This window comes from Poecilia reticulata, chromosome 7 (assembly GCF_904066995.2).
Source record: "Poecilia reticulata chromosome 7, P_reticulata-male-v2, whole genome shotgun sequence".
NCBI classification, from domain to species: domain Eukaryota; kingdom Metazoa; phylum Chordata; class Actinopteri; order Cyprinodontiformes; family Poeciliidae; genus Poecilia; species Poecilia reticulata.
The window spans coordinates 33260411-33277239 of NC_088836.1; the positions used below are offsets into that span (position 1 = coordinate 33260411).

General features: G+C 41.3%; 2 protein-coding genes across 3 annotated transcripts; both read right to left on the reverse strand.

Moving 5' to 3' along the window:
• Positions 1-151: 151 nt before the first annotated feature.
• LOC103468084 (uncharacterized) lies at positions 152-12093 on the reverse strand. 2 transcript variants are annotated; one of them, XM_008414939.3, is made up of 15 exons: positions 11810-12093; positions 9060-9447; positions 8688-8774; positions 8094-8159; positions 7875-8021; positions 7495-7801; positions 6407-6692; positions 6066-6299; positions 4949-5040; positions 4745-4849; positions 4343-4533; positions 4088-4252; positions 3745-3989; positions 2345-2674; positions 2078-2252 (listed from the first exon to the last, which is right to left on the reverse strand). In XM_008414939.3, the coding sequence occupies exons 2-15, from the start codon at positions 9305-9307 to the stop codon at positions 2215-2217; spliced, it is 2541 nt and encodes an 846-aa protein (XP_008413161.2). In that variant the 5' UTR covers positions 9308-9447; positions 11810-12093; the 3' UTR covers positions 2078-2214. The 2 variants fall into 2 exon arrangements, with proteins under 2 accessions (XP_008413159.2, XP_008413161.2); XM_008414937.3 differs by having other exon boundaries at positions 152-2674; positions 11810-12056.
• An 884-nt stretch (positions 12094-12977) lies between these two features.
• LOC103468086 (uncharacterized) lies at positions 12978-16829 on the reverse strand. Its single transcript, XM_008414940.3, has 2 exons — positions 16530-16829; positions 12978-15484 (listed from the first exon to the last, which is right to left on the reverse strand). Exons 1-2 carry the CDS (start codon positions 16627-16629, stop codon positions 14133-14135), a joined length of 1452 nt encoding a protein of 483 aa, XP_008413162.1. The 5' UTR covers positions 16630-16829; the 3' UTR covers positions 12978-14132.

Below are 16829 nucleotides of genomic sequence, written 5' to 3' on the forward strand. Positions count from 1 at the left end.
GCTGAAATAAACTTCCTTTTGGTTGGCAGAGACATTTATCACCAGGAGGGAGTTCTGCTCATCTTGTACACCTTAAAATAAACACATTTAAAGCAAATGGTTCTAATGTTAGAAAATGGTTTCCCAGTAATAACAACTCTACAGCTCAGAGTGAGGAGATTAAAATCTTCCAAATCATTTATTATTCTGAAATTTGGCAAATATAAAAAGCTCTGATCATCCTACTTGAAAAGTTTTACTTTGATTCAATGTCAGGCATCAATGTTTTTATAGCATAAACAAATTTTAACAAGTTGCACAAGAGTCCAACAAAGGAAGTTCTTTAAACATGTACAGAACTTCTGATATACTTTTCATATTCAGCTGATAATCAGGCCACATGAAGTCCTCAGTTTGTGACAGTTGTGACCATCCAGGCAGCAGAACAAAACAAGTGTTTGTGTCCAGATATGAGGCACATAGAAGTTCATCCAGACAGAAAAGCAGCTTTGAAAAAAAACAAACATTTCTCCTAAAATCAGGCGACAGAACGACATCAACTCAACTGCAAACATCCGACAGAAAAATGTTTGTCCGTCACAAAACACCGACAAAAGCAGAAGCTTAAGAAATTCACAATGCTCAAAAAACATGTTTTTATATTTACATGTCAATTTCATAGAAACAGATTTAAACAAAAAGCACTGGCATTCTTTTGAAGAAACCTTTGACTAGACTGCAGCAGGCATGTAGTTTTTATAAAGTCTATTGCTGTGTAGAGAAAAGATGAGTTACTGTAACATCCCACATGTTTTAGCAACCTATTGCATTGTAGAGTTTAAAGAATCACAGTTCAAAACTAAAATGGCCGAACTTTAAAGCTTTACTTTAACAGATGTGAACATTTAAACCTGAACACTTTCTCCATCCGTGTGGACGTTACTGTGTTTGATTAAATGCGACTTTAGGTTAAATCTTAGTCCACAGACATCACAGCCAAACAGTTTGGCTCCTGTGTGAAGGGTCATGTGTTTGTTTAAATGGGCCTTCTGGTTAAACCTTTGCCCACAAACGTCACAACCAAACGGTTTGTCACCTGTGTGGATTCTCAAGTGTCTTTTTAAAGCCGACTTCTGGTTGAACCGCCGTCCACACACATCGCAGTCAAAAGATTTTACCTCACAGTGGATCTTCATGTGTTTCTTTAAAGCAGACTTTTGTATTAAACGTTGTCCACAGATGTCACAAGCGAATGGTTTCTCTCCTGTGTGGGTCAGCTTGTGCAAGTTTAAATGTGACTTTAGGTTGAATCTCTGATCACAAACACTACATCTATATGGTTTCTCCCCTGTATGGATTCTTACATGTTTGCTTAAATATGACTTCAGGTTGAATCTTTGTCCACAGAAATCACAACCAAACGGTTTCCCTCCAGAGTGGATTTTGGCATGTTTGTTTAAGTTGGATTTTTGGTTAAATCTTTGTCCACAAACATCACAACCAAACGGTTTCTCTCCTGTATGAATCCTCATGTGTATGTGCAAATATGACTTCAGGTTAAATCTTTGTCCGCAAACATCACAACCGAAGGGTTTTCCTCCCGTGTGGATTCTCATGTGCTTGTTTAAATTAGAATTCTGGTTGAATCTTTGTCCACAAACATCACAGCCGAACGGTTTCTCTCCTGTGTGGATTCTCTTGTGCCTGCTTAGATGATTTTTCCAACTGAAACTTTTACCACAGTCATCACAGGTGAATAATTTGACATCACTCTGAACTTTCCCTGGACTTAGTGTGTTGACATTTTTCTTCCCTTTAGTACTTTTACTTTTAACTGCCCGTCCTGTTGAATGATGGGTCATGTGTCTCTGCAGAGAGCGCTCGTTAACAAACCGTTTACCGCACTCGGAGCAGCTCAATGAACTGACGGCGTTTCCTCCCGACTCGGGAGCTCTGCCCTCCTTCCAGTCAGTCTCACTGTCCTCAGTTCCAGATCCAGAGTCTGACATGCCCTGATGAGGGCTCCCTTCATCACTTTCACCACCAACATCATCACTGTCACCATCATCATCATCATCAAAATCAGAGTCACTATCACCATCCTCCTCCTCCTCTTCATCCTCACTGACCTCCGTCTCTGAAGAGCTGGAAGTGTCTCCATCAGTGTGCAGCTCTGGGTTCCTGCTGGACTCTGCTCCTCCACCGTCCTCTTCTTCATCTTCTGCTTTCATCTGGTCAGCTGAGCTGCTGGTTGGAAGATCTCCATCTTCTGGCTGATGGAGGTGTGAGAACAGAGGTTTCTCTTCATGCTCACTTTTCACAAGAACGACATTTAGTGGAAATGGATCACAGGTCTGCTTCTCACTGAGGTGCTCTCCCTCCAGGCCGGTCCAAGGTTCCTCCTCTTCCTGCTTGATGTGAAGCAGCTTTAGGTCCTGATGGTGCACACCTGGACTCTTTTCTTCACGAACGTCCTGAGGAGAATTTAGATCTGGGTTCCTGCTGGATTCCTCTTCATCGCTCTCCATCTTGTCATCTGAGCTGCTGGCTGGAAGACACCGGCCTTCTGTTTGGTTCTGATGAAGCTGTGAGAACTGAGATTCATCCTCCGGTTCCTCCTTGATGCGGAGAGCTTGTGGTTTCTGACTCGGCTCTTCAACATCCTCTTCTAGAGCAACCACAATCTGCGGAACATCTGCGAGCAACACCAAAACACATCATGTTCATTACAGACCACTGCAACTCGTCAACATTTCAGTTTATTACAAGTTAATTAGTGAAGCCATGAAGCTCCGGTTTTGAGAAGATGGAACAGAAACTGGTGCAGCAGCACTTTCTATGTGAAAGCAAAGCAAAGACCTGGGTAGAGAACATTTTGTTAGTCACAGCTGCGTCTATGAGAGACTCTGAGGCAAATGTACAGGGACGAGGCCGAGCGCATCAGACAGAACATTAAAGACGACCTGGAGAGTTTCTGAGAAAACGAAGAGGCAGAACGTGATCGACGTCGAAGCGTTGAGTCAGAGTCATGTTGATTTGAGATGTTCGTTTTCACAAACACAAGAATTTGTCTCATTTTTGATTCAGACATTATTACACACTGAGGAGGAAGAAAGCACTTTATCCTTCAAATTAATCATAATCAAAAATAGAATTCAGGTCTAGCTTCCCTAATTTAATAAATTACCAGTTTTCATTAGGAAAGCAGCTGTGATGGTTTGATACTCAATTACAATTTTTAATCAAGTTAATTCCAGGGTCTGAAATTAATCAAAATGATTGGATTTTATTAAACAATCATATTAACAAAATAAGCAACAATTTCAATGTAAAAACTATTTGGTGCTCGGGTATTAAATCAATATATGAACAACAAAGATATTAATAGTTTTTAATCTGTTCTTCAACCATCATATTGGAGCAAAGTGTTTTTCTATCCGTTCATCTTCCCAGAGTTTCTCTGGTTGTTCACAGAGCGTCGTTAGAAATGCAGCTGCTGACGTTAGAGTTAGCTGCTAGCATGTTTAGCATTGAGATGCTACTTTAGGCTTGATTAGCTTCACTGACAGATAGGTTTCTGAAGCAGAAATTAACCCCCAGCTGCCCAGCGCTGTTTGAAAATGTCGCTTGTGCGTCAGAATTATGGGCGTACCAGAAACGAGAAAGCAAAGTTCTGGCTCTGTATGTTTAAAAAAGAAAACAAGCGATAAATCACACTAAAATCCATGTTAGTTGAAATTACAAACAGTGACATTTGCTTCTTACTCTGGCCCCTGCTGGCTTGTGACTTTAATGGCTGCTGCGAGCTGGAAGCTGGTGCGACGAACAGCACGCCGTACTGACGCGGGTCAGTCTGGGTCGTGGCAGTCAGGCGACGGAGACCACGCCCCGATGCCACCCGCTTCCCTACAATGGCCCTCTGAAGCTGTGGGATGTAGCGGTAGTCCTTTTCCTCCTTTATAGCATACAAACACCACTTCCTGGATTTCTTGTTATAAAGTTTGCGATATCTGAAGTTAGATGTTAGACAAACAATAAAAACAGATGAAAATATTTATATCCAAAGTCTTTCCTGATAAGGCAGAGTACAAATAAAAACACTGCATACTGAACGGAGCCGTCGGGTTTTCTCCTGGGCGGCCTGTGAACGTGGTGGTTGTAATCCAGGCCAGCCAGGAAGATCCGGGCTTCATAGACCGGACGGCTGAAGCTGAAGCGTTTGCTGGCATACATCAGGATGTGGTTATGGAAAGATTCCAGCTCAGCCGTTGACCTAAACGTTCAATGAGACCTGTCAGATCACATACGCTTTTTCTGAAGCGCCTTCTATGTAGAAACACTGAATAATTAAACATATTCATACCTAAAGTGTAAGTACTTGTGTACTTCCTTAAGCCAGCGTTGGTCCAGAATAACTTCTGATAACGCCTGATGGGCCACGGACCCGTTTTCTATCCACGCCTTGTCTCTGCGTCCCCCAGACGGACGCTGGCCGGCGTCCAGGGGCCACGCATGCTCTCCTGTTACGTGGCTAAGGAGGCCAGCCCACATGTCCTGAATTAGAAAATAAACATAACAGTTTAAACTTACATTGATCAAATATACTACTGGTAGAGTGGTTGCATTTTTTTCACCCTTGATATTACAGTTATCAATGTGCAGGAATGAATGCCAACCTCTAAACTGGTTTCATTTACATAACAACAACAACTCAATGCTGAAGTAAGTAGAAAAATGACTTCCAGGACGTTTGGGTGCGACTCACATAAAAGTTATCATAGTTTTCAGTCGTCTTGCAGCAGAACCAGAAATAATTGCAGATATCTTTGATCCACTGCAGCAGGATGGAGCAACCCTTTTGCTGCCCTGCCTTAATAAAAACAAATAAAGAAGTAAAATGAAATATTGGAGAAAAATTTACAAGTTTGGCATTTTTGATTTCTTAATTTTAAATCACAAGAAAACTTACTGCATGCATCTTCTTGGCCAGGTTTTTGGAACCATGCCACATGTCCAGAGAGTGCAGCACGCCGCTGTCCTTATACTTTCCTTTGACTGGGTCTTTCAAATAACAGCAGAACAGAAATGCAATTAGGAAACTGATAAATAAAATCCTAAGAGGTCAAGCATTTATCACCGTAATTTCCAGACTAGTGAGCACAACGGAATATGAGATAAACCGACTACCTTTGAAAAGAAAAGAAATAAAATTGTATTAATCCACACTCGTCTATGAGCCACATCATAATGAGATATTTACCTTTTTTTTTTACTTGTAATGAAATACATCACTAACATACACAACTACGAACCATGAAAGCATTTTTAAAGCTGTGTCTGTAACACAGCTGCTTAATAAATTCATACATCAGCCTATGAAAGTCATCAGTCACCATCTTTATTTTCATCCTCTGCACCAAAACCATCGGTCTTCTTCAGTGTCAGAATTACTTCCTTAACCCGTTTTGCTTTCGCTTTCTGTAGCCGAGTTTCCACTGACTATAAAATTGTGCAAATCAAAATTGCGTAATTGATTCACGTCACTTTTGGAAAAAAAAAAATCCAGTTTTTGCGCTAGGATGAGGTAGGTGGTTTATCGGCTATATCATAATTGGTGTGTTACAAAAATACTGCAATGGAAACACTTTTGTCCACACTAGTCATGTGATCGACAGCCGGATGTTACTGGCGAAAAGGACAAAGACAACAGGAAGTAGTAGGAGGATGAAGCTTGTTTCGTTTTATGGAGACAATTCACAGCTGGCTTCACAAGAACTCAAATCATTGCAGTTTTTAAAAAGTTGTCATTCGACAACGTTGAATCCATAGATCTTCTGTAGAAACGTCGTCTCCAATCTTCCCTAAACCCTTACAGTGTGAAGCTGTAGAGGTTTAGACTACAGGACTTTAATATAAAACCAGGTTTACAGGATTAAACCGGTCATGACGGGGCTCCAAACATTCGTCTCCCTCTGTAGTTTGTGCTGTCCTGTTCATCATGCAGCAGTCCAGCCTTTCCAGATCCGTGGCACCATGAAAATGCTCAAAGCGTGTGAAAAACATAGCAGGTTGTGGTCTGGACTTACCAAACAGAGCTGATATCTGTGACTGAGGATCTGTGCAAACTTCAGTGAGTTTGACCTCCTGGTGGATCTGGTCGAAGCTCCTGACGAAGCCTTCCCTCTCCATCGTCACACAACTCCTCTGTGTCTCTCCCTTGTCAATGTTGACTATTGATAGGATTTCTTTGGTTTCATTCTCCATGATGGTGTAGGTGCAGAACTGAGCAGACGGCCCAGGACTGTTCGTATGACCATCAGCTTCAGAAAGTACCACATGCACAAGGAAAAGTTTTCTCATCAAAGCAGGAGAAACAGAGTTGCCTGTGAATGTTGTCCGTCGTTCTATAACTGACCATTAGACTCACCAAGTAAAACAACATTTTCCTTTGATTTCAGCCTGGAAACGACGTCAGCTCTGCTGTTGTCCCAGAAGTCCTTGATGGTTCCAACACAGTAGGTGTCCTGTACTTTCAAGAAGGTTGACCAATCCACTATTCCCAACTTCATAAACTTGAAAAGCAATGCAACTTTGGCATAGTAGTTGCCAGACAGGATGATATTTGATGCCAACAGGAAGTCGCCAGCTTGCATCCCGTCTTTGAAAGTGGGCTGGGAGTTCCACTCCCACACACAGTGACTGTTAGGACACATCTGGAAAACAGGTGTAAAAACATTTAGCATTACTTTCCAACCATCACAGCAATGAAACAACAGACAGCAGTGCTTCCTCTAGGGGAGATTTTAGTCTTTGTAGATTCAAAACGGTCAATACTTGCAGATGAAACTCATCTTATCCACTGATTTTTTTCTACCAATGTTCGTCCAACAGTTGTCGTCCTACTATTGTCAACTCTGAACCGTTTTTAGCTCTACTTAGTACAGAAACAAATCGATAAAGGCTAAAATCAGATATGTTTTTTAAATATCTGTGATTGGCCAAAACTGCATTCGGTGGATCCCTGCTTACTTTTAATAGCAGTCAGTCTGTAGAGGATTGGAGTATAAAATATATTTAACAGCTATTAGAGAAATGTTATTTCAGTCATTAATTTAGGGATTTGTGATATTTAGTGATCTGAATATTATGTGTGTATGAACGCAGCTGACTCAGCGCCTCGGAGCCTCACAGATACGGAGTCTCAGCTTTTGTCAACTTTGGTGTTGGTGCTTTTGAAAGCCCACAATCTGCTGGCGCTAGCCGAGCTAGCGGTGTGGCCTGGGGCGTCCATCGTGAAGCGCGGCTGTAGACCAAGTTTGAGAGAGAGCTACAAGTAGACGAGCGACTGCGTACAGACGGAAACGGCTCACAACAAGGATCCTGCTGTGCTTAGGCTAATAAAGTCGATAATATTAACTCTGAACATCTGAAATTCCTACATGCTGTGATCTTCTCGGTGCGGCAGGCGCTCTCGTTGGCAGGGCGCCCCCTTGGGGAAACACTGAATGAACATACCCACTGCATGATGACAGCTGTTCCTCTGGACTTGATCTGGACTTGGAATGGTCCAGTTGCCTGACACTCAGCCAGAGTCACCGGGTCTTTAGTCGTACACACTGGGATGGGCAGCAGCAGGTACTGAGCGAGTTGCATCAGACAGACATGATAGGTGATGGCTGCCGGATGGTTGGTGATGTCATCCTCGCTCTGGACCGGTTGGGACTCGGTTGACTCTGTGACCACAGTGTCATGAACTGTGTCCTCCATGCCGACGGCCGGAAGAGCATCCAGTGGTAACGTCTGTTCACCGGCACCAGCAGCGCTGGTTGAAAACAAAAAAACAATGAGAAAGAAAAATTATTTTCATAAAAAATTACTTTTAGTTAGGAACTTACCGAACGCATAAAGGGGGGATGTAATCCTCCTCCTCATCATCATCAGTGTCGTCATGGTAACTGCCTTCCCCCATGCTATTCTCTCCCTCTGAAGCTGAAACGTCTCCAGCGCCGTCCTGCCGGGTCCAGTCCCCAGCCCAGTCGATGCTATGAACCAAAAATATTAATCTGATGCCAAAACGTCGCATTTCAGGTGAAATATGTATAAATGATACTTACACACAGTTCTGAATGTGATTGAAGTCACTTTCACTGATGTCATCATGAGTGTCCAGCGATGAAATGCTAACAGCAAGTAGAAATAAAAATGGCCTATAATCTCCTCTGCCTGAGTTTCGTCTCTTAGTAACTTGGTTCTGTGCTTCGTCTTCCAACATTACCTACATTCATTTTATGTCAAATTATTTTCCTCAATGCAGAGCAAAGCCTGAACATCTAAATTTACAAAGAATTATCCACAACTTTGCTCCTTATTTCGTTTTAATTGTAGTCTACGGTGCCAATGCAAACGTTATTATACATCTCTGTCATTGTATGCAGGAACTAAGATTATAAAATCTAGATTTGCAGGATTTAACTAAATAATTCACAAATTTCAGGTCCTGATCTCTGTAGAAAATAAAATACTTGAGGCTAAACCATTAACAGATTTCTCTTCACACATTAAAATCTTCTTTAAATGATTGGCTCTGATTTTCAATTCACTTTTGTAATTGTAGAATAAGACATGCATTATAATCTGTCACCATGACTACTGCTCAGGCTCAACCTCCATGGTGAACTTGGCAATATAAGCTCCCAATATTTTCTCACCGATCTGATGATGAGCTGCGGACAGAACTGGACAGGGCGGTCCGCTGGCTGGTCGTAGCTGAAGAAGTCAAAGCACCAACTTCACATCTACAATAAACCAAACCGTACAAAATCCATTTGGAAGCTACAGACAAGCTTCACCATGATGTACACTCGCCTTATAAAAAGATGATCTACAGACAGCAGAGGATTATGTCAGACATGAGCACATTCATCAGAAGAAAAAAAACTCTAAGCTAACATTACTGCTAGCTAACAAGCTAACTGTTAGACTTGGCAACAAGCTACAGCGAGAAAAGAGACTGGTGATAATGTAGCTGTCGTAGGTGTGTTGTCATTACACAATGAGGCAAATCCAGCAGAGATACCTACTTGTCTAACAGAAACGTGGCTAACTCTGCATCGGATTTGAAGCGTTTCAGGTAGAGTAGCTCCCTCCACCTCAGAAAAGCCGCTCCGATGTTTATCCTCGTTTTATTCCGGGCTCGGTCCAGTTCTTTCTTTTGAGCTTGCTTTTCATCTCTGGACTTCTTCCGCCTACCTCTCCTTGTTTTTGGAGCAGGTGCCGCCACTCGAGGAATTGGCAGTTTTCCTGCCACGTTCGGTTCCCTCTCCGCCATTAGCACAGCTGCAGCACACCAGCAGTCTTGAGCTTGAGTGACGGTAAACGGCCAGCAGGGGAAGGTTGCTGGGCAGCACGTACAGGAGCTTGATTGACTCTGCTGAGACACACCTCCTGGCTCTTACTATTGGTGTATTTCTGCAAATAGTAGCAAGATCACTGGGATGAGCCAAGGGAGCTTGATTTTTTTATAGATCAACTGTCTCATTCTACTGTCAGCAAATTTTGACAGTTAAAACAAATTACCTAAAAAATATATATTTTTTAAAGTTGCCCCCTGCAGCTTTAAGTTATTAGCAGCAATAGATCAACTGTTGTTCCCAAAGCTGCCTCAGCTAAAAAGAAACTCAGAACCAGGCATAGCATCTATAAAGACAAAAAATAGAGAATGTACAGAGATTAGTGATGTCATACACGTCACTAGTCAATCAATCAATCAATCAAATTTTATTTGTATAGCACATTTCAGCAGCAAGGCATTTCAAAGTGCTTTACACAACCAAAACAAAAACAGAAATAAACAGTGAGAAAGAGAGAAAATTAAAAAATAAATAAAAATAAAAAAAAAAAACAAACTCCCTTACCAGAGGACGCCGCCGTCCCACACAGAATTTAACTAACTTATAGTTAGAGGAGTCTGCCCTCCCGCGGACTTTAACTGGTTCCATTCCATTTCCATTCCACTTTAATTTTCATCGTTTTTCACTTTCTTCCCCATACATAAAAGAAAGAAGAAAAAAAAAAAAAAAAAAAAAAAAAATTAAAAATTAAAAACATTAAAGACATAAAAACATGGAAGACATCAAAACCCGCACTCTAACCCTAATTTAGCCATAAGCAACTCTAAACAGGTGGGTTTTAAGTTGAGATTTAAAGGCACCCAGTGTTTCAGCTGTTTTACAGTTTTCTGGAAGTTTGTTCCAAATCTGTGGTGCGTAGAAACTGAATGCTGCTTCTCCTCATCTGGTTCTGGTTCTGGGGATGCAGAGCAGACCAGAACCAGAAGATCTGAGGGGTCTAGATGGTTGGTACAGTAATAACAGATCTTTAAGGTATTGTGGTGCTAAACCGTTCAGAGATTTATAAACTAACAACAGTATTTTAAAGTCTATTCTCTGAGCTACAGGGAGCCAGTGTAGGGACTTTAAAACTGGTGTTATGTCTCTATCTTCCTGGTTTTAGTGAGAACGCGAGCAGCAGCGTTCTGGATCAGCTGCAGCTGTTTGATTGATTTATTAGTCAGACCTGTGAAGACGCTGTTGCAGTAATCAATGCGGCTAAAGATAAATGCATGGATGAGTTTCTCTAGATCGTGCTGAGACATAAGTCCTCTAATCCTAGAGATGTTCTTCAGGTGATAGAAGGCCGACTTTGTGACTGTCTTAATGTGGCTCTGAAGGTTCAGGTCAGAGTCCATCACTACTCCCAGGTTTCGGGCTGATCGCTGGTTTTTAGTTGTAATAACTGAAGCTGTGCATTGATTCTAGTTCGTTCCTCTTTAGGTCCAAAGATAATAACTTCAGTTTTGTTTCTGTTTAGCTGGAGAAAGTTTTGGCACATCCACACATTGATCTGTTCTAAGCATCTATTCAGTGATTGGATGGGTTCAGAGTCACCTGGTGACATCGTGATGTAGAGCTGTGTATCATCTGCATAGTTATGGTAGCTAATCCTATGTCCTGTTATAATCTTTGCCAGTGGGAGCATATAAATATTGAAAAGAAGGGGTCCTAGGATTGAACCTTGGGGTACCCCACATGTGACCTTTGACCTCTCTGATGAGAAGTTTCCAATTGAAACAAAGAAATCCCTGTTCTTTATGTAAGATTCAAACCAGTTGAGCACTGGACCGGAGAGTCCGACCCAACTCTCCAGTCGATTCAGTAAAATGTCGTGGTCAACAGTGTCGAAAGCTGCACTGAGGTCCAACAGAACCAGCACTGTGGTTCTCCCACAGTCTGTATTTATATGGATGTCATTGAACACTTTTACAAGGGCCGTCTCCGTGCTGTGGTGAGCACGAAAACCAGACTGGAAGGAGTCAAAGCAGTTTGTTATTGTTAGGAAGTTATTTAATTGCTTAAAAACAGCTTTTTCAATAATTTTGCTGATGAATGGGAGGTTGGAGATCGGCCTAGTGACGTCAGGAGCGGCCATGTTGAAACGCGAAGTCGAGGTTGCTCCCACATTCCCAGTGGAGAAAGTGATTTTTCCAACTGGGACATTTTCTAGTTCCAAGTAGAACTGAAAATTAGCGTTGAGCTGGTGCATTTCATACTTCACGGTTAAACGTTAGTCACCGAGTAAAAATAAAACTTAAACAGATTCTGCGTCTCCATCTAACAGCCATTTACCAATATTTAGGGGTCCAGATCCTCTGGACGAAGCAAAGAACAAGCGGCTGGTAGCTCTGCGACATTAATTATAGTAATTTCATAAATTCTACGTAAACTGTAGCTGGCATCCAAACAGCTGATATGATGAAGTAAAACATACTAACCTAATCTGTCCACCTGAATCTTGAAAGCAGCATCCATGTTTCTGTGTTGCTCTTGCTCTGCTGCCTCCAGTCACCGTTTGAACTCCTGTCGCTGCATCTCTGGTAGCTTTTCTGCCTCCAGTCCTTCATTTAACTGTTACTGAACAGCTACGGTTCGGTTTTAATGTAATTAAAGAAACAAAAACCAAAGAAAACACGACGGACGAGGATTCAACTACAGCCGTTCTGCTAGAGAATTTGGCGCCTGCGCACTGGCGACTAGGGGCTGAACCCGGAAGTCCCGCCCAGGATCTTCTGAGGGAGTTGAATCCGCATGCGCATCAGGGACATATGTCAAGAGCGACGCCATATTGTAAGTGGCATTTTGTTTAGAATATATATATATAGCTGATAAATTTTTTATTAATATATATATTTTTAAAAGAAAACCATTCAGCCATGTCAAATACTACGTCAGTATTTTTTGCTTGCTTGTTTCATTCCACGGTTCAATGGAATTAAATTCAGTTTAATTCAAATATATTAATACAAATAAAAATTTTAATGTAACTCACATTATCAAATTGTTAAAGGGGTTATTGTAGATGCCAATGGCTATGGGGAATGGTGGGCAGAAAGGCTCTGTAGCAGTCAGTATTACAGCTATTCTGAAGAATCTTCTGGCTAAACACACTGAGCTGATGTATGAGTCTCTCCGAAGAGGATCTTCAAGGTTGTCTGTAATTGTATTGATTTCATGAATAATCCTTGGCACCATCATCTCCAGATATTCCAGAGCAGAACCCAGAACAGAACCAGCCTTCTTTTTTCTCCTCTCACCTTTCATGATGTCACAGTACACCAGATATTCTCTGACTAGAGATATATTCTCTAGATTAGAAACTTTGGGGTCTGTGTAATAATCATCTGTGAAAGCAGACTTGGCCTTTACTTACTCTCCTGTTATCCAGTTTAACAAGATACCAACCCCATCAGTCCATCCTAGTTGGAGGTACGGGGCTGAATTTCAGCTGGATAAATAATATTATGCCTTGAAATTAAACATTTACTTGTTTTTAATGTTTCTGTGAATAGTTTATTCAGATGTAAAACTATGTTATTATTTCATAAAGTGCCTACAAGAGACCAACAACACACACACACGGGGATGCAAACAACTGATCTACTTACGATTGTCAATCAATGTTTTATTAGATTTAAATTAGTTCCATTTGATTAACAACATCCACTTAGATCACAAGTGTCAAACTCCAGTCCTGGAGGGCCACTGCCCCGCAACTTTTAGATGTGCCTCTCTTGCACCAACTGAATAGAATAATTAGGTCATTAGCAGGACTCTGGAGAACTGATCTACACATGGAGGAGGTAATTAAGCCATTTCATTCCAGTGTTTTGTACCTGTGGCTCATCTAAAAACTGCAGGACTGTGGCCCTTGAGGACCCCTGACTTACTTTCATCAGTGTTGTAGTTTAGCCTCCATCCAGCAGAGGGCCATAATGATCATCCTTAAGCAGAGTCAGTTGATACAGAAATAAAGATGGTGTGGCCATACCAGAACAGCAAAGAGAAATGGTCCAAACAGAGTCCAATTTGGGCTACAATATGTATACAGTTCTGTTCATAAATATAAACAACAAACATCTTAAGTTATTAACTTGATAGCATTCCTTCAGCCGAGCTGCATGGCAGAGCAGCATCAATGTCAACTTCTCAGCCAAAAACATTTTGTGCTACGAAGGCGAGGATATGATGACAGAAAAGCAAAGAAGACAACTGAGAAACACTGGAATACAAAGAATTGATGCCAATAAGCACGGTTGACTTTGTAGACTTTAGTTAGTTTATGGAGCAAAGTTTTAATATTCAATAGTAAAACTTTATATTTAAGATAACACAAATTGCTACAGCTAACACCATTAGCAGGAGCTTATGCAAAAACCATTCATTCATCCATAATGAATGGATGTCTAAAGTTACAATGAAGCATCTTTAAGTTTTTGTAACATCACTTTAATATATCTGAGAAAATGTTTCGATCCTGATGTGAGCCATAATTTAAAAATAAATTAAATGTAGCCATATTTAAATGTATAAAAACTAAGCCTTCTGTATTTTATTTTTAACATTTGAAATGTTACTCAAATAAAATCTATTGCTACAATTAATCATGGATGCTTTTATAACAACTTAAATAAACTAAGTGAAACAAAGAGCTTATCACAACAGTAATGTACATTTTAAACACTAAGTTAAAACATTCATGGTTCATAGAAAAATCAAATATATTACAGTCCTTCAGGTAGGAACACTTTTACTGCCTGATTATTCCCCTCCTGTGTGAATTCTCATGTGTCGGTTAAAATGGGACGTCTGGGTAAATGTTTCTCCACAAACAGCACAGCCAAATGGTTTCTCTCCAGTGTGGATCCTGCTGTGTGCATTTAAATTAGACAACTGGCGAAATCTCTGACCACAGACATCACAACCAAAAGGTTTTTCTCCAGTGTGGATTCTCATGTGTGTTTTTAAACTTCCCTTTAGGCTGAATTTTTTCCCACAGGTGTAACAACCAAATGGCTTCTCTCCTGTGTGGATCCTGATGTGTTTCTTTAAGGTCGACTTATCACTGAATCTTTGTCCACAGGAATCACAACCAAACGGTTTGTCTCCTGTGTGGATTCTCATATGTCTGTTTAAACTTGTCTTGTCACTAAAGCGTTGTCCACAAATGTCACAACCTAAAGGTTTTTCCCCCGTGTGAATCCTCATGTGTTTGTTTAAATGGGACTTATCACTGAATCTTTGTTCACAAACATCACAACTGAACGGTTTCTCTCCTGTGTGGATCCTGGTGTGAATGTTTAAATGGGACTTTTGGCTGAATCTTCTGCCACAGATGTCACAACCAAACGGTTTCTCTCCAGAGTGGATTCTCATGTGAACGTTTATGTTGTTTTTCCAGTTAAAACTTTTACCACAGTCGTCACAGGTAAAACATTTAACCCCTGTCTGGATGTTCCTCAGCGACTCAACAGTTTTCTTCTCTCTAACACTTTTCTTGCCAACCAAACAGCCTGTAGGTCTTGCTTTTGAAGGACAGGTTGTGTGTCTCTTGTTGAACTGTTGACTGCACTTGGAGCAGCTCAGCGACTTGTTGGCGGCGTTTCCTCCTGACTCTGCAGCTCTAGTTTCTTTCCAGTCGTTCTCACTATCCTCGGTTTCAGAGCTGGAGTCTGGTGGGGGATTCAGATGAGAACCAGGACGGTTCACATCATCCTCCTCTTCATCCTCACTGACCTCCGTCTCTGAAGAGCTGGAAGTGTCTCCAGCAGCGTGCAGGTCTGGGTTCCTGCTGGACTCTGCTCCTCCACCGTCCTCTTCATCTGCTTTCATCTGGCCAGCTGAGCTGCTGGTTGGAAGATCTCCGTCTCCTGGCTGATGAAGCTGTGAGAACAGAGGTTTATCTTCTTCATCCTCACTCTTCATAAGAACCACAGTCAGTGGAAACCTGGTGGGATCGGACTCCTCCTTCACACTGAGCTCTTCATCCTCTGGGCTGCTCCAGATTTCCTCCTCTTCCTCCTTGACGTGAAGACGCTCTGCGTCCTGCTGGTCTCCACCAGGACTCGGCTCTTCATTAGCTTCTTCTTTAACCAGCAGCCTCTCCTGAACATCTACAGAAAACACACAAACAATGTGAAAAAGTTTAGAAAACAGAATTCAAAACTGAAGGACTAAACTAAGACTTCAAAATAAAATCGGTAGCTGAGTAAATTTATTTATACAGAAAATTTCGAGACGTTCATCAAAACATTCTGCTCAGAAGAAAGAGCATTAAACATTAGCTTGTCCAAGTAGTTAAAAGTTTTGTTGCAACTAATGATTATTTGAATAATTTGATTTTCCTATTTATTATTCTGACGATTAATTGGATAAAAGAGTTGGCACATTGTGCAGATTTTAATTTAACCATTTAAGATGTTTTTATACATTAGAAATAGATTTAAATGCAAATAAAATTCTTAGCATTTTATTCCCTAAAATACAATAAAAACTTCCTTCTAACATCAACATGTGAACAGCTCAGTCCTTTCTGCTCAACTCAATGCAGTGTAGGAGGAGTTCATATTTACAGAAATATGTTCCGTTTTAAATGCAAAATTATATATATATATGTATATACACACACAAACATCTATAGTTAGATCAATATATGTTTTAACTATTTTGATGAATCCATAGGTAAAAGCTTATATTATAAAAATACACAAATTAGTTTAATTGATCCCTGATCCCCAATGCCTGACAACACAATGGATTTTATGCCTTTGGTTCTGATGCATCATAATTTTGCCAGTTTACTATAAATTATGCCAGATTAGAAGCAGAAGGTAAACCTCTGTCATCCTGATGTAAGATACTGTTTACTGGACTCAGATGACCACATTTCCCTCCAGCAGCCTGAAAATAGATCCAAGAAAATGACTGTAAATCATCGGTTGTCAAAGCGGGAAGGAAACGTCCTTCTGTCGGGCTCCAAGTGACACATGGTCGGATCAAAATGTTCATTTCAATCCCCAAATGTCGGGAGTCAAAGATGATGAAGTTCGAAATAAACAAACATCCCGCTAAGCTGAGATACAAAACAAAGGCTTCACATGGTAATACTAACTCAGCATCTCCAACAGAACCAAACAGCTGCTATGAAAACAGACAAACCTGATCTGTGCGGCTGGACCAAGAGGCTGAAAGCGGCGTCCATGTCTCTGTGCCCGTCTTCTGCAGCATCCCGTCCCTGTTGGACCTGCGGTCCCCACATCTCCGGCGGTTCCTCCCCTCCAGACGCTCCGCTGACTGTGGCTCAGCAGCTCCAGCTCAGCTTTAACCCGCCTGAATTCCTTCAGGGTTCACCGACTGCTGCTGTTGCGCCCTAAAAGCTCTATTAACGCTCCCAGAACCGAACCAGAACCGAAGAAAATACACAGACCAGGATCCGGCTGAGTCCCCTACACTGATGAG

Excerpts from the sequence above, each read along its gene's own strand:
- LOC103468086 (XM_008414940.3), bottom strand. The coding sequence starts at position 16,629 with ATGTGGGGACCGCAGGTCCAACAGGGACGGGATGCTGCAGAAGACGGG. Across the intron at positions 15,485-16,529 it reads GGTCCAGCCGCACAGATCAG|ATGTTCAGGAGAGGCTGCTG; the intron begins GTTTGTCTGTTT and ends TGTTTTCTGTAG.
- LOC103468084 (XM_008414937.3), bottom strand. The coding sequence starts at position 9,307 with ATGGCGGAGAGGGAACCGAACGTGGCAGGAAAACTGCCAATTCCTCGA. Across the intron at positions 8,775-9,059 it reads GCCACGTTTCTGTTAGACAA|ATGTGAAGTTGGTGCTTTGA; the intron begins GTAGGTATCTCT and ends GGTTTATTGTAG. Across the intron at positions 8,160-8,687 it reads CGCAGCTCATCATCAGATCG|CATTTCATCGCTGGACACTC; the intron begins GTGAGAAAATAT and ends ACTTGCTGTTAG.